The sequence below is a fragment of the Anolis carolinensis genome, chromosome 4 (genome assembly GCF_035594765.1).
Source record: "Anolis carolinensis isolate JA03-04 chromosome 4, rAnoCar3.1.pri, whole genome shotgun sequence".
Classification (NCBI taxonomy): domain Eukaryota; kingdom Metazoa; phylum Chordata; class Lepidosauria; order Squamata; family Dactyloidae; genus Anolis; species Anolis carolinensis.
Window position 1 is genome coordinate 98,231,870 of NC_085844.1, and position 22,625 is coordinate 98,254,494.

The following is a 22,625-nucleotide window of genomic DNA, read 5'->3' on the forward strand; positions in this document are numbered from 1 at the left end:
GAAAATTTGCATCAAAAATTTGTATCTATTCCCTACAAAGTAAAGTCAAATGTTCGTTAGTTTTTAATGCATTATGAATCTGTTGGTTGAGTTTTGACAACGCTTATCCTTCTTGAAGTTTCACAGGAATGAGTTTCTACATATTAAAAAATGCTATAGGTGTCAAATAGGCTTTGAACTACTGTAGTCTGGTGGGGAAAAGATATATGTATTTGTATAAATGTCTCTTCTCTTTTTCTGAGAATAATCTGGGACTTCTGCTGAATTATTGAAGTAGCAAAGTGTAACAAGGTGTACAAGACTGGGGGGAAGATTAAACTTTTAAGATCAAAGCCCATTGTTCAACTCAACTAGGGCAGACGCTGAATTAACTTTGTAAGTTAACACTTCATGTTGACTCCATTGATTCAATGGCTCTGCATCTAAAGTCCCAAATTCACTATGGTTAACTGATAGGTATTGCAGGTATGTGCTACTCTTTAAAGCACAGTCTAGCATTTTTCGATATGTCAAAAGAGACTATATCCTGCTTTGTGTCAAAAGGCTATGGTTTCAGACTTATCATAAAGATACGTTACTATACAGTAAATCCAAATGCATTGGAATAACAGTTGACAACACAATTATGAAATGTACATAATGGACTTTCATATTGTGCAGGGTACTATAAGAATTTGGATGTCTGTTTTGCTATTATTTTCCCTTCATGTTTTCTTCGGAATACCTTACACCTAATTTATTTGTAATTTTACTTTCTTTCTTCTTGCAAATTGCATGAATAATGGAAAGTTTTCTTTGATCTGCAATTTGATTTAATATTGCATGAAAATATCACTCAGTTAAAATAATGTTTCATCAGACTAAACTAAGTTTGCTGTTAATTTGAAATTGGACTGTCTGATTTGTTCATGTGTGCCTGACCACCACAATGTTTTGTAATACAATTAATACAAATCTAACATTTGCCTTTCTCTACTCTAAGAAAACAAGCTCACTTTCATCACAAAGGTAAACAGTAACAGATTCATTAGATTTACTTCATCAACAATTCCAAAAGCTATTACTGTTAAATATTTAAACTAATTTTTTTAGAAGCCAAATGGGAGTATTTCCAATTTAATGCAGAAATAAATACCACCTGATGTGTTGGCTGCCTTCATTAGTTTGTTTCAGCTCTAGTGCTTCCAATGAAATTTAATTAAATTGATTTGGATACTTAAAAAGTACAGTATGTAAGGGGCTCCTGCAGAGAAGATATAATCTCTGCAGAAGAAAAAGCAGTACAGGTGAATTTCTTACCCCATGTACCTGCTTCCATGCGACTCTAGCAAAATTGAGACAAAAAGTCAATAGTGATGTTGTGGGGAGCCCACCTCCCTTGTTGGTCTATGCACTTAATACAGAATAATAGTGTCGTAAGGAAGGGTGAAAAAGCTAGCTTCATTTTAGTACTATTTTTAATGCATTAATTCCTTGACAACCTCTCCATCTCATCAGTATGTGACTAGTTCAGATTGCTGCCATTATCACACTGGAATAATATTTTATATTGAAATGGAAAACACTGAGACATAGATTCAGCAGTTCATGTAATGCTTTCTTGATAATGGAGCCTGGCTAGCAGTCAGAGTAACTTTGTCAGTGCTTGTTGGTGCCACCAACACCAGTTTAAAAGAAGGGAGACGCCAAATCGTGGTTAGTGGGGAATGGTAAGAATACTGGACCTTCTCCAAGTAATTTGCCAAGGGCATCCTCAAACCTAGCAATCTTTAGGAGGGGTTCTGCCAAAGGCTACTTCAAGGCTATTATTATTATAATATTTATTTATACCCTGCTTTATCGCCCCTGAAGGGTACTCAAAGCGGCTACTGAAAATGCTGTTGGCAGGGCTGTAGCCATAGGGGGTGGGGGTTTGGGGTTCAACCCCTGCCCTCTGAAATTTTTCAGGTTTTCAAAAATCACGATTTACTCAAGAATTTTAACTGGTTAACCAAATCCCCATGAGTGTCCACTGAAGTTTATCGATGGAGTCTGATTTCTAAATTATTTTGCATTATGGAACTACTCTTCATGATTCGCTAAAAAAAAGGTCCCCCCCCCCCCCCCGGAATTTTTTTCTGGCTATGGCCCTGGCTGTTGGTAATGTATTAATGTGTCATTCAAATTATAGTTGTGCTAGTGTGTAGTAGCAAGGAGCAAGGATCCCACATGTGGAATAACAACAATAAAAGGCAAGAGTGTATTTTCAAAGGTCTGCAACTCCACAAATTAAGTGCACACTAAAAACTTGCCTGCTTAGAATTTAATCCATGGAGGAAATAAAGGCCAAAAGAGGAGTGAGGAAAATTCCTCCCAGTGAGGAAAGTCCCTAAAGGTAGATGGATTTGCAAGACGATCAGTCTTGCTTTGCACCTTTATTACCAGTACTAGGAAGAACATACCTCCTAACTCATGCAGTTATTATATAAGTGAATAAAATTTCCAAGATACAGCTACAAAATTGTCTTGTGTGTCCTATTATGTCACACCTCATCTTTTGTTTTCTAATCATGTTGCTTACCACAACAAAACCATTGAATGTTCTTTGCTTAATTGTGTTGTCACACAGTTGGGTATGCATTGTTTTCCTTGGAAGAATGAGCAATGAAAATTTAAATATCCTGCCAGGACATTAGGGCTATTTACGATGCATTTCTCTCCAAGATATCACAGCTGATGGAATTTGTGTGGGAGCAAAAAGTGTTTTAAAGCACAAAGAATGACAGAAGCATGGTAATTACTCATCACATATCTAGCTTTCAGCTGACTGACTCAAAAATAAGAGACAAAATCTGCAAAGATTGTGTCTTTCCAAATGTGGACTGCAAACCTAGCCAACATAGCAAGATATGATGGCAACTGCAGTCTGGTAACATTTGGAAAGCTGTACATTACCTAATCCTCTTGTTCAGTACTAGTGGGACAGGTCAGCTGGGATAGTAAAAAAATAATAATTCTATATCCTTGTACAAGAACTAGGAAAGAATTAAAGACAGATATCCCTCTAAGATCCAAACTTTATGGAGTTTCTTTTTCTAAATAAATTCCATTTGAATTTAAACTTGAAATATGAATTATATAACCTCTACCCAAAGGAACATATTATACTTGAAACAGGTAACAAAATAGATCTGATTAAAGAATTCTTATGTCATACCGTCTTGCACTGTGGTAGAACAGAATCCGGATTAATATGTACCATTAAGACTGAATCTTGACTCTTTCATTCTTAGGGATTTACTGACTTGTAGTCTCCATCTGAGACACACTAGACCCCATTATTTCTCAGCCAACTTGTAAGACTCAAGTAATGACTACAGCATTTTCTCCTCCTCCTTTTCTTGAAATTATTATTATAAAACCTGCTTCTTAGAAGTACTTGGAATATTTTCCATAACTTCTCTTTCAACATATTGTATAAAGTGCTTACTTTTAAAACCTGTTTTTTATTTTTTTATTTTTTTAATATTTTTTTAATTGAAACTTTTTTGTGAGTTACATTGGTGGCCCTATGGGAAGGTTGGGGAGGGGTTGTCCAAGGGAAAGATACTGAGGGGCGGGATGTGGGTTGGGGGGGGGAGGGGATGTAATAGTTCTATAGCAAATGGTGAGGGGGGGGGGGGAAAGGGAAGGGGGTTAGGGAAGGGTAATTTCTAATGGGAGGGGGGGGGAATGGATGACTTCCGATCTTCTTTCTTCCAGTTTTCTGCTTGTCCTTTAAACATAGTTGTCTTTGAGGTAATCTTCTAGGTCTGTCAAGTCCGTTTCTTTCGTTTTGTTATCCATATTATTTTTAAGTAGAAAAGTTAATCTGTCCATATCTCTTATCTCAATGATTTTATCTATCCACAGTTCTTTTGTAGGTGGTGTTTCTGATTTCCAATGCTTAGCTATTATAATCCTCGCCGCAGTAATGAAATAAGTGAAGAGTTTATCTTTGTTTGCATCTAAATTTTCTTTTGGATCTGAGAGGCCTAATAAAAAGATTTCTGGTTTCAACTCGAATTTTGATTTTAATATTTTATTACATTCTGTTTGTACTACTTTCCAATAGCTAGTTAGCTTTTTACATTTCCACCACATATGGAAGTAGGACCCTACTTGTTCCTTACACCTCCAACAGTGGTTGTTTACATTTTTCCACATTAATCCTATTTTTTTTGGTGTCAAGTACCACCTGTGAATTACTTTTAACCAATTTTCTTTAAGTTCTATCGCATATGTGTACTTCATTTTTTTTGTCCAAATTGCTTCCCATTCTTCTAATTTTATTGGTCTGCCTATGTTTTGTGCCCATTTTATCATCGAATTAGTAATCTCCACTTCAGCCGTTGCCCATTCTAACAGTTTTTTATATATGACTGATACAATTTTGTTCTTTCTTTGGATCAGAATATCCCAAAAACTGTTTTCTGTTGTGAAGCCGTTTCGTGAGTCTATCTTGAAGGCTTCTTTAATTTGTATATATTGATACCATGAGACGTTTTTATTAATTTCTTGCATTTCAATCAAATCCTTAATTTGAGGTGATTTTTGAATTATACTCTCTTTTTTCAAAATTTCTTTATAAGTTGGCCATTCTGTCCACCCTAGAAGCCTCCTCTGATTGGCTTCTAGTGGGGATAGCCATAATGGTGTTTTTGTGTATAAGTAATTTTTATATTTTTTCCAAACTTTAATTAGAGATGACCTAATAAAATGATTACAGAAATTTTTTTCCACATTAACTTTATTGTACCATAGGTAACCATGCCAACTTCTGCGTAGATGTGCATAATGTTAAAATTTTAACTTTTTGAAGATTTGTCCAATCTTTTATCCAATCTAAGGCGCATGCCTCGTGATACAATCTTAGATCGGGGAGTCCTAAACCACCTTTATTTTTGGGGGTAATCATAGTACTATATTTGATCCTAGGTTTTTTTGTTATTCCATATAAATCTAGTTACGTCTCTTTGCCATTCTTTAAATATTTTATTATTCCTTATTATAGGTATATTTTGAAAGAGGTACAGCATCTTTGGCAAAGATGCTGTTTTTTAAAAATATTACTGCTGTTGTGAGCCGTAAGGAAGAGCCAATCAATCGTCACTCCCAGTTTTTGTTTTAAAGAGTGGAAAATTTGAGGGCAACTTTCATGTGCTCTTAATAAAATAATTATATAATTATATCGATAGAAGCAATAACTTGATGTATTATGACAAGTAGCCATCTAACTGATTTGCCACCAGCACACACAAATCCAGGCTTTTCTTTTCATGTATTAAAACTGAGAGAAATCCATGGTTTGTTTGTGAAATAGATAGTATATCACATAGCTGTGGATTACATGGAACTGAAAGAAAACCTTGTGCAAAAAATAAGGGATTTAAAAGGGATCTACTGGTGACTTACACTTGTGTACCTTGCTTTTAGGGTAAGTTATAAAATGCTGTGAAAGGCTATTGTAGCTAAGAAGAAAAGTACTTGGAACAATACAATACATAAGTGAATTTACTCTTTTTTCAGTAGGGCTGACAGACAAGCATACAAGACAAGCACTGACCATCATCAAAAAGGAAAGGAAAATAGGGGTGAATCATTGGGCAACAGTCCTGTTGGGAATGCAACTGCTCTTATACTTTGTGCCTGCTGATGAGCACCATAATTAATCAGGTGGAAACGGGAGAGAGGTATATCCAATTATTTATGTCTAATATTTGGCTACAGAGGTTTCAAAAGCAAGTCAGGGACTCCTTTAACTATCCATAATTAATTATTGATTTCCTGTGTTGTGAAAGCAAGGAATACAAGACCTAATATAATGAATAACATAGCTGTATGAAAAAGGAACAGTGTGTGAGACAAAGCATGAAGGACAGAACTCGGTCACAACACAGCTCATTATTCACATTGTTGACATTTCATGGGAAGTTAAATAATAGACCCCATAAAAAACTTGCTGTCAAATCATATTGGAATTTTCAAAAACAGTTCATTTCATGCAGGTTGCTTGCAAAACTGCTCACACCACTAAGGAACCTTGTAGCCTATTTTAAATCCTGTTGAAAAATCATCTGGGAAAAATAAGTGGATGAAAAAGCATGCAAAGCATGTTTACTGAAATCATAGAATTATAGTTAGATATAACATACAACATGAAGTGAACTGTGTGGTACCAAACATATTGTTGCATATTGTTTATTGTTTCTGTCCTGTTTTGGCCAGGAGACTCCAAATTAATCATTTGCCTTTCTACTTTCTCAGTTTCAATTAAAATATTTTTCTCTCTCCTTTTCACTTTCTCATTTTGTCCTCTACTTATTTCAGTTGATCCTAATGGAATCCAAAGTACAAAAGTAAGTTGTACTTAACTCAGCAGAAGAAAGAGAAGATTAGGGCCAAAATGTTGCCATTTCTAGTAGGCTCAGGCAAAAGCAATCTGCTGCAGCCTCTTCTAATGTTTAATGTTATTCCTAATTAATAACTATCTTGGCCAAGTTTCATATATGACATATTGGAGGGCATACTATTTGAAAGATGGATTACTGCTTTTGGAGGCTGCCAGAAGAACAAATTTACACCCTTTTGGGACTAGAGACTGAAGGAGCCTGGAGGCCACATGAAACCCAAAGCTATTCTTCTGCAACTCTAATTTACAGCGTTGACATTTAAGGCAATTATTTGACAAGAAGTACAATTACAGTAGAGTCTCACTTATCCAACACTCGCTTATCCAACGTTCTGGATTATCCAACGCATTTTTGTAGTCAATGTTTTCAGTATATCGTGGTATTTTGGTGCTAAATTCATAAATACAGTAATTACTACATAGCATTACTGCGTATTGAACTACTTTTTCTGCCAAATTTGTTGTATAACATGATGTTTTGGTGCTTAATTTGTAAAATCATAACATAATTTGATGTTTAATAGGCTTTTCCTTAATGCCTCCTTATTATCCAACATATTCACTTATCCAACATTCTGCTGGCCCGTTTATGTTGGATAAATGAGACTCTACTGTATTGTAATATAGTAAAATATATAGTTGATTAAAAAGTTAGGAAGCACTGGAAAAGGGTCATTTTTCAATATGGTTAGAATTAAATCTACAACAATTTTGTTTCAAAATTACCAGTTGTAGTTATTTTTATATCTCCTAAGAAGAGCTATAGAGACTCCTGAGGTGTGCATGAAGTTTGAAAGAGAAGACAGAGAGTGACTGCCTGTTTTTTTTTAGCACCCAGACATAACCCATTGCTTTAACCTAAGACTCAATATTGTAGGGTACAATATTGAATGAAGAGAAAAAAATTGACAGCGTGGATTCCAGGGCATTAAAGGAATCGAAAAATGGTAATATTCAATACCCTACTACAAGGCAAGACAATAAAGACAATAGCCTTAAAATGATGGACCAGAGGCATACCTAAGTTTCCCATGGGTCCAGAAATGCAGGAGAAAAGTAAAGAGACAAGATATAGTAATGTTAAGCTTACATTGACATTACTGATAGTGAACTGAGCAAAAAATGGGCCAATTGTTAGCCATTTATGAACGTTCTCTTTAATACCTACTCTTCAAGACCATCTATACGACTTCTAGACAGTCACAAATATGAAGTCACCATCCATTGTAGCACTTGAAAAATGATCTAAATTGTAGCATGCTGAGGGAAAATTATACCATTACCCTTTTCTGAGAAACAGATGAGAACATTTAAAAGTTTCCAAGAAATTTAACCTCTCCAGCATTTAACAAATCAGTAGGTGCTACAGAGCCAGCTAATAGCTTACCATGGAGAAGAAGGAAGTAATACAGATCTACTCCATAAAAGGACAAAGTTAATTTTGGACATGAGGAGTGTTGAATAATAATGATTTCTTAATATCTATATATATAAAAGAGTGATGGCATCACGGCAATTCACAAAACAACAAAAGTACAGGCCCCCCAACCTCAAAATTTGACAACACAACCCATCATCCACGCCTCAAGGTTGATACAACAAAAAGAAAAGAAAAATAAAGTCCTAATTAGAGGGAGAGCAATAATTTTTTTTTATCCAATTGCTGCCAGTTTAGAGGGCTAATCTCTGCCCACTTGGTTGCCTAGCAACCAGCCAAGGGACAGCCAGGTTTCAGTTAGGGGACAGGCAGATTTAGGCCTCACTGAGTCTTCTTCCACAGATTATCTAATTTGCACTGGATTATATGGCAGTGTAGACTCAAGGCCCTTCCACACAGCTATATAACCCATTTAGAATCTTATATTATCTGCTTTGCACTGGATTATCTTGACTCCACACTGCCATATAATCCACTTTAGTGTGCATTTTATACAGCTATGAAGAAGGAGCCTCATATAATCCAGTTCTAAGCAGATAATTTAAGATTATCAATATACAGTAGAGTCTCACTTATCCAACGTAAACAGGCCGGCAGGATAAGTGAATATGTTGAATAATAAGAAGGGATTCAGGAAAAGCCAATTAAACATCAAATTAGGTAATCGTTATACAAATTAAGCACCAAAACATCATATTATACAACAAATTTGACAGAAAAAGTAGTTCCATGCGCAGTAATGCTATGTAGTATTTACAGTAGAGTCTCACTTGTCCAACACTCGCTTATCCAATGTTCTGGATTATCCAACGCATTTTTGTAGTCAATGCTTTCAATATATCGTGATATTTTGGTGCTAAATTCATAAATACAGTAATTACTACATAGCATTACTGTGTACTGAACTACTTTTCTGACAAATTTGTTGTCTAACATGATGTTTTGGTGCTTAATTTGTAAAATCATAACTTAATTTGATGTTTAATAGGGTTATCCTTAATTCCTCATTATCCAACATATTCGCTTATCCAATGTTCTGCCGGCCCGTTTATGTTGGATAAGTGAGACTCTACTGTACTGTATTTACAAATTTACCACTAAAATATCACAATGAATTTAAAACACTGCGTTGGATAATCTAGAACATTGTATAAGCGAATGTTGGATAAGTGAGATTCTTCTTTAATATGAAATAATTACTGGGATAGAATAATGCAGAACAATATAATCTCTAAAATCAGGACAGTAAATAAACAGGGGAATTTCACACAGGAAACAATCGGGGCCAGCTAACACTTCCCAACAAAGTATTGCCATCATCAAAGTCTGGCAAATCCTGTTTTCTCAGGGCCACAGACAGTAGAAGCACATAAAATATCGCAAACAACACCACTCTGAAAACAAGCGAATTCCAGACAGGAAACAATCAGGGCCAGCTAACACCTCCCAACAAAAAATTCACTCAGGGAGGAAACAGCCAGGCTTTAAATCTGCAAGGCCATTACATCCTAATCATTTTTCCTAATTGCAGCATTCATACTTGCCTCCAACAAACAAAAAAAACCAATCAGAAATATTGTATATTCACAACCTTTAGGAAATAATATCCCCTGATGGCGCAGCGTGTTAAAGCGCTGAGCTGCTGAACTTCTGGACCGAAAGGCCACAGGTTTGAATTGGGGGAGCAGAGAGAGCCCCCACTGTTAGCTCCAGCTTCTGCCAACCCAGAAGTTCGAAAACATGCAAATGTGAGTGCATCAATAGGTACTGCTCCGGCGGGAAGGTAACGCCGCTCCATGCAGTCATCCCACATGACCTTGGAGGAGTCTACGGACAACGCCGGCTCTTCGGCTTAGAAATGGAGATGAGCACCAACCTCCAGAGTCAGACACGACTGGACTTAATGTCTGGGGAAAACCTTTACCCTTGACCTTAACTACCACCAATTCCTCAATACTTTATTTCCCAGAACACCAGACTTCGCCACAGCAACGCGTGGCCGGGCACAGCTAGTAAATTTATAATTCAGAAAAAGAGCAGAAACATCTACAATTGGGAAGTGTAGAGGATGAATTAATTAAAAAAAACAGTTTCAGTGAAGGGTGCTTCCAGACAACACCAAAATGCGGGATTTGGAAGAGGGGCAAAAAAACCCCCCGGGACCTCAGAGCAGGTCTCCACACTGACCTGCTGGTCCCAGGATTGATTCCCCCGCCGTCCTCACTGGCCTTCCTTCTGTGTCTTGGGATAAAAATGTAGGGTGGATGGGGGGCATCCACCAGAAGTTTTTTTTTAAAATGTATATGATTATGCACTGATCCATATATGCATATCCTAACAGAATGAATACAAGTATATTTGCATGTGTGCATACACGGATCAGCACATAATAGAAAATTAAAAAATAACTTCCCATAATTATTTATTAAAGCTTTGTTTACAGTGTTAAGGTGTTTACAGTGTTAATTAAATCGTTTCAGGTGTTGTAATGGTTCTCTGTTTGAGCTTCCTTTCAACCAGCTGTGCATCCATTTAAACAGCTGTTTAACAGCTGTTTTGGGCTTTTAAAAATGGATGGACATCAGCTGGAGCAGTCTTCACGGGGGGACAAAAGGAAAACACATGTTTTCTGGCATGCAGAGTCACAAAGACATGCGACGATCTGCATATTTCAGCCAGAAATGGGATAAAAGGGGACCTTTTTATCCCACAGCTTCCCTCCATTGTAGCGAATCAGCACAGACTTAGGGCTGAGGTTCTCTTTTGAAATGGGAGCTCCCATGTTTAAAGTCATTTCTGGATTGGCCCCATGTAATGTTGTTTTGTGTCTTAGTGTTGCAGACTTGGCAGACCCACTGCCAAGACTCTACACTTGGAAGACAATGATATGACTATATTAGAAAGCCCAAGTGAAGCATCCCACTTTGCCTGGCTTCTATGAAGAATGAGGGAGCAGCGGGGCAAATATGTTGCCCCATGTGCAACTCCCTCTCAGTGACACTTTCCCCATCATATAGGGAAAGCCCTGCCCTCATGGAGATGCCTCCCGTGTTGGAGGAAAAGTGTCCGGAGACACTTCCACCCCAGTTGTGGGCAGGGCCTCTGCCAGATGCCACACAACATCATGTGATCTTTGGCATCAGGCTCCATCAATTAGACAGGGTGAAAGCATCCTAGGATGCTGATTTCACCCTGTCCGATGAGGTCAATAATCAGCCATGAGCTTATGATGTATGCAGGAAGTGTGGCTCTTCTGCGGTTGTTACACTGAAACACACATCAGCCCTAGTCAGTGTTTGTAGAAGTTGGAGATGGATATCAGTAAGGCCAAAAGTTACTTGTCCTGCCCTATATAGATGGAATTTGTATTTATGTGGGAAGAGATGATATAATGATTTGCTTGGTCATTTATTCTGGTCTACAATGAACTAGACTCTTGCTTGCAGCCTCAATTCCACCTCTCTGGTTAAAACTAACCAGTAACAGGTAGCTTATTGTGAGATATGAAGCTGGGATCTTGGTTTGTTACTCCCAAACAAGTCTAAAGGGTAAGCTACTAAAATGCAGAGTGCTTCTTCTGAGGATCTAGAACACCTGGAGCATTTTCTTTTAATTGTAAGATAACCATTTTGTTTATTATAATTCATTGTTGGAAGGCAAGTTACAAGAAAGCACAAAGGATACAGAGCAGAGAGCCCAAGAGTGCTTATGCACCATCTTCACCGTGTCTTCACTGTCTTACATTATGCAAGGATATACTTTTAATATGTGACTGATTCACATACTGATCAAAGAAATTAAAGATTGTACCCAAAGATATAGAGCCAAAGGCAAAAGTAATCCCCCCAAATCTGTATTCAGCTCACAGCAGCTAACTTTTTCTCCTAAATATTGTGAGCAAAAAACCTAATAAGCCATAATTCCCACAGTTGTTTCTCAAACAAGTGCATAACCTGATTACACTGAATATGAAAGAACTGAAACAACTAGCTTTCATTCACTCAGATGGTTCTGGCAAAATTTATGTTCTCTAGCTGCATGCACCGGTCTTTTTGTTTAATTTCCCTTAAGAGCAGGGAATAACTAGGCATTATGTTGGGCTTTATTGTAGCACAGTAGGAGAAAATCTGCAAAGGGAGTTGAAAGTGGTCTCACTGACAACAATGCTGCTTCACTGTTTTGAACAAAAGAGTATGACTTGAATGGCAAAATGAGATATCCCCTCTTTCCACCTTTATGCTAGCGAAGTGATGCACCATCATGCTTCCTTTCATATCACATGTAAACATTTAACAAAGACTGAGGCCTAAATACATACTAGGCTCGGCCAGTATAATCTACTGTTGATGAAATTAGAAAGATCACCAGGTTAAATCCAAGACATCCCTTTGCTGTTCATTTTTGCTTCTTTAGCCCATAGAAGAAAGCGTTATGGTGCATACCATTGTTTATGCTCTAAAATATAAATTTAGAGCTGTAGATGTGTTTGGGTTTGAAAGCTGTGAAGAGATCTAAAGGTGGATCTAGAACTGACCAGGGTGAAGCCCAGCAAATGAGACACTCTTTGGCTGATAGCATAACTCATTCTGATTACACAGGGATAGTCTCAATCTTTTGCTGTCTCATCTTTTCCCCTTCTACTTCTGCCATTTTTCCACTTTTTCGCCAGCTGACTTCCATTGGTGCAAAAGTAATTTGCATTCAATTAACTCAGCAAGGGAAAGAGAAGAAAGGGGAGCAGATACCTTGCTCTAACCTGCAGACTTTGGTAAAAGCAAATGTGTTGCAGTCTCTCATAGCTTGACCACATGCCAACATTAGTTGGCTACAACAATGCTGGTTTTCATCTGTGAAATGATTAGAGAAAGGGGATTGGTATATGCCATCAATTCTCCCTCCTTGAAGCAGGGTTCAAAACTGCTTCCACAACTGGGCATAGCATTATATTAAAAGACTGCAGGGAAAAGAAAACCTCAGTGGAAATCCTCACTGATATCACTTTTCTCCAGCCAGGACACTCCATTAGATCTTACTGTCTCCTGCCAGTGGAAGATGTCAACTCTAGATCCAGCCCAGTAATATATTGAAGGTTTTGTCTGTGGAGTATCAGAAACTTTCTCCCAAGGCTAGGCACTCTACATCTAAAGATTAGAAAGTTACTGCAGCCTTGACCTAGAGGGACGCTTCAGACACCTCTGACTCTCTAGCCTGGAGCAAGTTTCAAAACTCTATTAAATAACTAAACTTCAAAAGGTAGGTTATCAGACAATTACTCAGACCGACCTGTCACACTGCACAGAGAATTTGTCTGTCTGTCTTTACAAAAAGATCAAAAGAAGGTTACTGTATAGAAAGATTGGACCTTTTAATAATCAAAATTGAGAAAAGCTATCTGACATTTGCTAAAGTACTAAGCCTACATGTAAGCAAAGCAATGGAAAAAATCCTCCAGCTTTCAAAAATGCATAATGCCCAGTATCTGCAAGCAAAAGTTCCTGGTGGAGAGGGGATGAAAGGAACAACTACAAACTCTCTTCTTTGGAGGAGGAATGGTTGTGTATCCTATGTCTAGAAGTTCTAGATCTCTCAGGCTTCCCAAACAGCTCTTTATATCTCTTATTAAGTAGAGGAGCAGGTGAAGGCAATGTTTCTAGTTCAGAACCAGAGAAGCTCCTCCTGCAACTATGTAGATAGGTTTTATTTGCAGACAGGCAGCAGTTCGTGGTGGAGAGGGAATGATGGGAAGAGCTATAACCTCTCTTCTCTGGTGGTGTGCTTCTCTCCATTCCCTGTCAGGCAAAAGGACAGGTGAATGAATATTGCTGATTGAGAAGCAGGGGAGCTTGTCTAATAGTAAAGGTAAAGGTTTCCCCTGATGTTAAGTCCAGTCGTGTCCGACTCTGGGGGTTGGTGCTCATCTCAATTTCTAAGCCAAAGAGCCAGCGTTGTCCATAGACACCTCCAAAGTCATGTGGTCGGCATGACTGCATGGAGTGCCATTACTTTCCTGCCAGAGTGGTACCTATTGATCTACTCACATTTGCATGTTTTCAAACTGCTAGGTTGGTAGAAGCTGGAACTAACAGTGGGCATTCACTCCCCGGATTCGAACCTGCAACCTTTCGGTCTGCAAGTTCAGGAGCTCAGCGCTTTAACACACTGCGCCACTGGGGGCTCCTTGTCTAATAGGTTCCCCATAAGTGAGCTACAATATGTTTAGTTCAGTGGATCTCAAACTGTATAATTTCTATCAGGCTGTTTTAAGTAGTCTTACAGTTACATTTAAAACAACCATTTAAGATGTTTACTTTGAAAGTATTATGCATTAATCAGAAATCAATAAACTTATTTACTGCACATAGACTTCTTTATCAGGCTTGAATCTTCTTTAAAAAGGATCATGAAAGAGCTCTTGATTAGTACCGTAATTCTGCATTCAAAATGAATGCTCTGCAGCATTCAATGGCTCAATAGACTTCTATGCATGCATAAGGTCAGATCTTCTATTTCTTTCTACTGCCATCACCTGCATGTTGAAGTGCCATAAACTGACAAACCTGTTTTCCATGTAAGCTTCTCCAATTAGTATTCTGTCTCTCTGCTTTTGTATATTCTGCCCACAACTGTACATACAATTCCTCTTCTGTTTGTTGTTTTATTTACAACACTTACTCTAAATTAAGAATATGAAAGCAAGGTGCAGGGACAATCCAGAACTGTATGTTTCTCATCACTTGATTACTCAGCATATGATGATTCATAGCTGATTATGTGTCCCAACTCCTTTGGAAAGCAGTGCTATCTACCCAAGTAGCCCATTCAGAGAGGCTAGTCATTGAGTGGGTATTCATTAATTCTTGAAGCTGCCCACAAAGAACACAATCAATTCAATCAATTCAGTCTCTTTGATGAGTGTTTCACAAGTTAAATGCAATTAATAATGCTACTGAAATGCACTGCAGTTTATACACATCACCCTTCTCTATCTATGTCTTGTTGCAACATACCTGGACAACTAACAGCCAATGCCTATGCAGTTGGACAACTCACAGCATGGTATATCTTTGAGGCAAATGAATCATCACTCAATAGATCATGGAAGATAAGCAGAATTACCAAAATCAACTAACTAACAAAAATACAAGCAAAACAAAACTGAAAGTGACATGTTCAATTATTTGGTGCCAGACAGCTTTAAGTCATGATAAAATGTCTAAAAAGTGATAGCACGATAACAACAGACTTCATTATCCTGTAGTGTTATCAGCCAAAATGGGAACAATTCAGAAGGATGGGCAAAAACATCATTTGTAATGAGAAAATGATAATGGCTTGTTCTGCACTGTAATACGCAATGATTTTCTTAGCCCAGTCCTCATAAACCTTCCACATACCTTAAAAACCTGCAGAACCCCCTACCCCAGTGGTTCTCAACCTGGGGTCCCCAGATGTTTTTGGCCTTCAACTCACAGAAATCCTAACAGCTGGTACTGTCTGGGATTTCTGGGAGTTGTAGGCCAAAAACATCTGGGGACCCCAGGTTGAGAACCACTGCCCTACCCCAATCTACTGAAAATGACTTGGAATAGAAACAAGAATTGAATAATGTTACTACCAGATCAACTTTTGGCCAAGTTGGGGTTGTAGCACATTTTAAAGTATCTGGTAGCCTTGGGATTGGCAAAGCAAATCACTGCAATTTGCAGCAGTTTCCAGCTATTTGTGAAAGTTTGAACAAGTTTGAACAAAAAAAAATCACTTAAAACTGTTTAGGGGCTTGGGGCCTTTAGGAGGTTAAATGTGGAGTCCTAGGGTCCAACTGTAGCCTGTGGAGTGTACTTTACTCAGATCTAGTTTAGAAAAACCATAGGCTGAAAATTCTACCTGCACGTTATCAGTTTGTATGTAAGTTTTTCAAATAGGTTGCCACAGGGCCGGCCTGTGGTGCAGGCTGGTTAGTAGCTAGCTGCAATAAATCACTATGACCAAGAGGTCATGAGTTTGAGGCCAGCCCGTGTCGGAGTGAGCACCCGACCATTAAAATAAAAAATAGCCCTGCTTATTGTTGGCCTAAGCAACCCAAAAGATAATTGAATCTATCAAGTAGGAAATTGAGGTATCACTATGTGGGGAGGCTAATTTAACTAATTTATGATACCATAAAAATTGTCCAGCAGCATTTGGAATGAGGAAGTCAGCATCACAGTTTATGATGAAGCAGCTGCTCCCCCTGTGGCCGGAATCAAGCATACCCTCAGGAAGCTGGAAGCTGGAGAAGGTTAAATTGCTTCTGTGTCTGTCTCTGTTTCTGTCTCTATGTTCATATGGCATTGAATGTTTGCCTTGTGTGTGTACATTGTACATTGTGTGTGTACATTGTATACCATCACATATAAAGCCCTAAACGGTTTGGGACCCACCTACCTTTGTGACCGTATCTCCTATCACAAGCCTACACAATCCCTTCGTTCATCAGGGGAAGCTCTCCTGTCCCCACTCCCGATATCCCAGACAAGGGAACAAGGGAGAGGGCCTTTTCTGCTGTGGCCCCTCGATTGTGGAATTCTCTGCCCACGGAGATTAGGCAAGCCCCCACACTAGCAGCCTTCAAGAAAGACTTGAAAACATGGCTCTTTCGCTGCGCTTTTGGAGAGTAACCATTTTATATTTCTTTTCCGTTGCTCCCCCTAATATCTATCCTCCAGAATACCCCACTCTCTTATGACCCTGTTCGCTGTGGTTTTTATTTTTATGTCTTTCTCACCCCGAGTTTTAACTTAATGCTCATGTGGTCTGCCCTTGTTTTTATTGTCTCCTTGTTTTATTTTGTAATGGATATTATTTACTGTATTGTTTATTGTAGTATGTTGTGCTGTTCTTTTATATGCTGTTTACATTGTATTGTTTTGGGCGTGGAGTGCAGACCTGTATTAATACACACGAAGCTATTAATAATTCTGTTCTATTTTTATACTTTCTTGCATGCCTTAGGAAAAAACATTAAGTCAAGCCAAACCTTTTTCACACAATTCTATCAAAAGGGAAAATATAGTTGAAGAGACAACATTTTTGACTTTGGGTATTTTTTTTCCTGTTAACACTTAGTGATGAGCAAATTTCAAATGACAGAAATATACAAAATACATAACATGCTGTAAACATTTAGGATAAAAGGATCAAAGTAAACCTATTCCGTGCTCTTTAGTGCCTCCACCCCCCCAGTGTTAAAACTGCTCTTTGGTCAGTTAACAATAGGGTGAGCGGTGTTAATTCCACTATCACTGTAAGCAAGATGAAGGAGTCTTGGATAAAAACACAAGTTATTACAATATATTCAACACATTCATTTCCCTAATTGCATTTTGCATGAATGAATATTTAAATACACTCATCAATGTTCTTGCAGATGAAAATCTAGATATGCATTCAATATCATTTATTGTTTTAAATGTGTTAATATTTTATTGGTTAGCCACTATGTGAGGCTTTGTTTGTGGCATATAAGTTTTAGAATTTAAAAAATCATAAGTAAAAGAAATAAATAAGTTTAAAAAATCACAAATCAAGACTAGTCAGCTGACAGCCCGAATACCTGGGTTTGGGAATAGATTCTGGTATCTTGGTTCTGGGAGAGGGTATGCTGAGCGTGCCATGACTCAGAATGATGGGTAGGTGAAAATCCTCTGTCCTCAGCCACTCTGAAGTCTGGGGCCACCCGCTGCCATAAATCAATCAATCAGTCAATCAATCAATCATTCATTTCAATGAGGTATTTTGCTACAGTGACATATAAATATGGGATCTAGGCTACACTTTTTTTGGCACAGCTATAACAATGTTAAATTACAGTCAGAAATGGATCATATTGCTACAGGTGATCATCAACCCTATGGATACCATGATGTAAAATCAAAAGTACAAATGTCTGACCAGTATTTCAAATTGTTGTGATTTGTGAGTCTACTAGCAGTGAGGAAAAGTAACTCCCTCCTTTCAATTGGGCAGCTGCTGCCTTTGTGCTGTTTCCATGTGTCTTGAATAACATGCAAAGCCTTTTATCCATGTCACCATCATTATCATCGCCTATCACTTGTGACCAAGTATGCTTAGCGATGTAATTTTTCAATGGATGTAGCTCCTATACATAGCAAATGATGTACCAGCCAAGCTGTTTTATATAGTAACTACGTCCACTGAGGAACGACTTTAATGTTATGACTCCAAGATGGTAGCAGCTGAGGAAGTAGCAACAATCACACTATTGGGGATGGGGAAAGGCAGAAGTGAGAGCAAGCTCAAACAGGGTAGTAAAATACAAAAAAAAAATTTCTACTGGGTGCAAGTTTAATTGAAGTCATGCATTACCCACTTTTGGGAAAGGTGATTTCACCCCAGCTCTGGATAAAAATGGCTATTTTCTACATTCTTATCAGTTTGGATCCAGGATCTCTACTGGTACCAGGATTGCCTTATTTGACTTGGTACTTTTGAGCATTCCAGCCTTTTGGGTTGTTCATACCAATGTCTTTTTGTGATTTTATTTATATCTTGGACAGAAATCCCAGGGAGCTCAACAAGACTCCTGTCTTGTCCTGTCCTGTCCTGTCAACTGCTGCAAGGTTCAATTATATCTCCCATTATTTAAAATCTGGATTAAACAGTTGCGAGAACACTGGGTATAAATACATGGAAGAACACAACTGTATCTTTCTTTTCTAGAAGCAACCAGAAGGAAATTATGAGAGTTCTGAATCAGATTCAATGATGGCTTAGATGAGGACGAATAAAGTATGTTCTAAGGAAAAGGGTCAAAATGAATGAGGTTTCAAGGGATGATAGTTATTCCCTATGGACAGAGAAGTATTCCATACAGGGCTTGGTTTTGCTCCATAAATATCAGATGACAACTGTGGGTAGAATTGTTTCTTTTTTTAACCACCTTATGTTGGTATGCCACCTGTGACTGCTTCTGGAGAAAGACAATTGGGCCATAATTACACAATGCCTTCACCATGTCTAGACTGGATTGCTGTGGAGATACAATTGAAAACTATTTAGAAACTTCATTTGGTATAAAATATGGAGACAGAAGCTGGTGGGAACATTTTATATTTGTGCTCAAAAAACAGCAATATGGGGATAATGGGGGTCCAAGCTTAGTGAAAGCAAGGAACAGGAAAGAGGAATGGTGCAGAGAAGAAATAACCAGAGAAAGAGAATCGCATTGGGGATCATCAAAATAATGAAAAGGTTCAGCAAGATGGGTTTTAAATTTTATTATTCTGCTCACCTGCATTGAATGTAATGCTTTTAAAGCACATGCTGAAAAGAGAAAGTATTCTATATAGTTTTCTTTAAAAAATCACTCAAACTCACTAATTTGTTTGAAAGTGATAATTAATGATGTGTCAGTTACAAATAAATGGCATCCAGTCAACAAATTATTTTTTCACCACAGACATTTTTCTGTCTTAACCAACTTAGTCTCATTCTTTCCACATCTGATATGGAGATATCATCATCAATGTGGCAAACGTTCCTCCTTCTGTCTCTCTTTGAGAACATTATCTAAGGCTATAGCTATTCATCCCAATGAGAAGCAAACACATACTTTGCCTGGAGTGAAGCTATAGGCATTAAAAGAAAAACTGGAGTTGGGATTAACAGAAATCAAAGCATAAAAACTTAAAAATTAACTTGCTGAAGACTTGACTAAGTTATATTAAGTCTAATGTGGGGCAATTGGTAGACTGTTTCTGAACTTAAAGGTTGCATGCAGCTATTGGGACTAATGGCTTTAGATAAATCCAGTGAAATGTCAAACCCTTTTAGAAGCTATTATATCTTGTGCTAGTCAATTCAGCAAGTTAATTATGCATTGCTTGAAGAAATACCTTCCTTGCTTTTTGCTTTGATCATGTCCTCAATCTACTTTACTGGATGAGCCATAGTGTTGCATTACTTTGTAACACGGATTTATCTCTCTTCACAACATCTTAACATTTGCAATTTTGGAAGCCTCCTCACACTAAATGCTTGCCTTCCCTTTCTCACTTGAAGCCAACAGTTAATCTAACTTCTCTGGATTATCTCCCATGTTCTTTTTGAAAAAAAGTGTGACAGTATCCATTATAGAAAGACAACTGCATATATTTTCACCACCGTTGTATAATATGATTATGATTATGATTATTATGATATAAGTTATTTTAAACTCTCTTCCAAAAACTTTCAAAACTGACTTTCTCCTTTCCTTGCAGCAGTAATTGGTAACTTGTGGTGTTTCTCTAGTGACTTTAATTTAACAGGAACTTCCATCAACTTAATAGGGAGAAAGACCTAATACTGTCAGGAGACTTGAGGAATGCATCAGTTCTCAGTTTGTAACTTTTGGGAGATGGGTGAAGGATTGCAGTGAGTAGACAGAATCAGCAGAAATTGTCTCTTTTTTAGTTTTGCTGATGGAATGGTTTACTGGGTCAAAGAACATCATGGAACCTACTGAGCTGGTGTTTTCAGTGAGTTTGTTACTAGGATTTCAAAATCTCTTTTTAAAGCAGTTACAGTACAGTTAAATTAGAACAAGGAGTGAAAGTTATGCCTTATTTAAAAGAAACCATATTTGTAAGCCTCTGTTTTTGACCCCAGTATGGGGATTTCTTTTTTATTATTTAGCTGTCTTGACAGCTTTCTTTTTTGAGTGGGATATTGAGTGATGGGATAATTTAACACAAGAACAATCACAACAGACAAATAAAATCTTCACATCTTGGACAGCATTTTAAGCATTCTTTTTTTTTGCTTTGCATAATTCTCTAATCCATAGTAGCATTTACTTCCTGTCTTTTTTCTGACTGGTGTAATCTCACTTCAAGAAGTTCTCCAACAAACCACCAGCAAGCTCAAACAGCAAGCTTGCTCTCCAGTGTTGACAATGAGTGGAATAAGATATGGTACTGATAATGAAAATGTCAGTTTTCTACTGTCTTGCTCTTTATATTACAAAAAATAGACAATGTCCCCAGTTCATTTATTTCTCTCTGTTAGTATCTATTTACAAAAAAGTCCATCTTGGATAACAGTTCAATACCTTAAAATATGCCAATATAGCATAGAAGCACAATAATCTTCTATGGTTGTGGACAAATATTTCTGTTATACAGTATATGTAATTTCCCTTATTTACAAAAACACAGTTTAAATAAAAGTAATGACATGAATCTATGTCTTAGTCTCTAGATTAAGTCCAGAGAATTGATGGATTTTACATAAGTGTTTACTTATTTCACAATTGATTAAGTGTATCCACTTTAGTCAAGACTAAACTGAATTTGAGCGGGTGTTTCTGCATATCATTACGTTGTTGCGTTGTGGGGGTTACAATTCAGTATTAAGATACAGGATTTGTTTTCTCAACAAATCTGTGGTTTTAATATGCACTTCATCAGCAAAGCAACAGCTACATTGCTCTGTTTTTAACTCTCTCTTTGGAAAACTAGGGTGGGATCCCTGGGAACCCAAATGCTCATACTTGAAAGCAGGTTCTACATCATTACAATACTTTGGTGATGATTTCAATGGATAGTAAAACCTTAGTTTGTTTTTATCCAGCTAACCTATGTTTTAGGAATCCTTGTCAAGCTAAAAGTCATAGGTCTAAAGATGAGATTGAATTTAGGACAAATTTTAACAAGTGACAACTCATTAGAAATATTCATACCTTTGGCCAGTTTGCAAGTTGTACAGACTAATTGATAGCCACTTATTAAATAAGTCATTTCACTATGCACCACAACAAAGGCTGTTTTTCTTTTTTCTTTTTTTAAAGTGTCAGTTCTATGTGTGCTTTACCAAAATCCCTGTAAGCAGTATGAATCACTGAAAGGAGATTTAAAACGTAGTTCTTTTTTGTATTTATTTTTCAATAACTCCAAGGACAAGCACTTGAATATGGTGAAAATATGTTTCTCCAACCAAAAGGTATGTTGTATTCTGAAGAAATTGTGTCCCTGATCTGCGTGCTTTTACGTTAGACAGGGAAGGCAGACACTTGTACAACAAACCTACATTTCAAATACTAGGTCACTAACCTTTACTTTTAAACTCACCCCTGCCTGAGAGATGCTAATTTTAAGAATGGTAGAAGAGTAATTAAATATATCTTACCTTCTTGTATAGACTCCTCAAGTCTCTGTACTGCCACATGCTATTTAAGACCTGAGATGCTGCCTTCACTACTTTTGGTGAATGTCTGTTTGGGAAACAAGTTGGGAAAAAGAATAATATTTTAACAAAAAAACCCCTCAAGAAACAGTTTTATATTCATCCCTTCCATCAAAACTTTAGGAGATGTGTGCTCAACTATATGTGAGAGCTGAACCTGTTGTGGCTAACAGATTTTTTCATCATCCCTTTTAATTCTTGAGTACCACTTCAGTGTTAGAAGCAGGGTGAAAAGGTGAACAATTTTAGTAGGCTGATTGAAAGGTTAAGAGTGTTTATTAAGATCAAAACAGCATCCCAGCAATTTGAAAAGGAAAAACAAAATTAAAAAACCCCAGCTCTTGAGGGTAGAAGGTCAATAATGCACAAACTACAGGGAATGAAATTAAATTCATTTGGAAGAAAATTAATTTTTACCAGCTATGCTCTCAGAACACATGCATACACTCATATACTCTCTATATGGCATCTTGAGACCTTGGGTTCATTCACACAAAACAATAGAGTGATTATTCCACCTTATCTTCCATGGCT

General features: G+C 37.5%; 1 protein-coding gene across 10 annotated transcripts in view; it reads right to left on the minus strand.

Annotated features, from left to right (window-relative positions):
- ctnnd2 (catenin delta 2) overlaps positions 1 to 22,625 on the minus strand; it is a 932,891-nt gene that overhangs the window by 33,587 nt on the left and 876,679 nt on the right. For 7 of the 10 annotated variants that reach the window (XM_062979377.1, XM_062979376.1, XM_062979380.1 and 4 more), the window contains 2 exons: positions 22,035 to 22,119; positions 17,461 to 17,586 (listed from right to left, as the gene is read on the minus strand). In XM_062979377.1, the coding sequence (XP_062835447.1) occupies positions 17,461 to 17,586; positions 22,035 to 22,119 (211 nt within the window). The remainder of the gene's footprint in view (positions 1 to 17,460; positions 17,587 to 22,034; positions 22,120 to 22,625) is intronic. The other 3 variants (XM_062979381.1, XM_062979383.1, XM_008108868.3) reach the window with 1 other exon arrangement.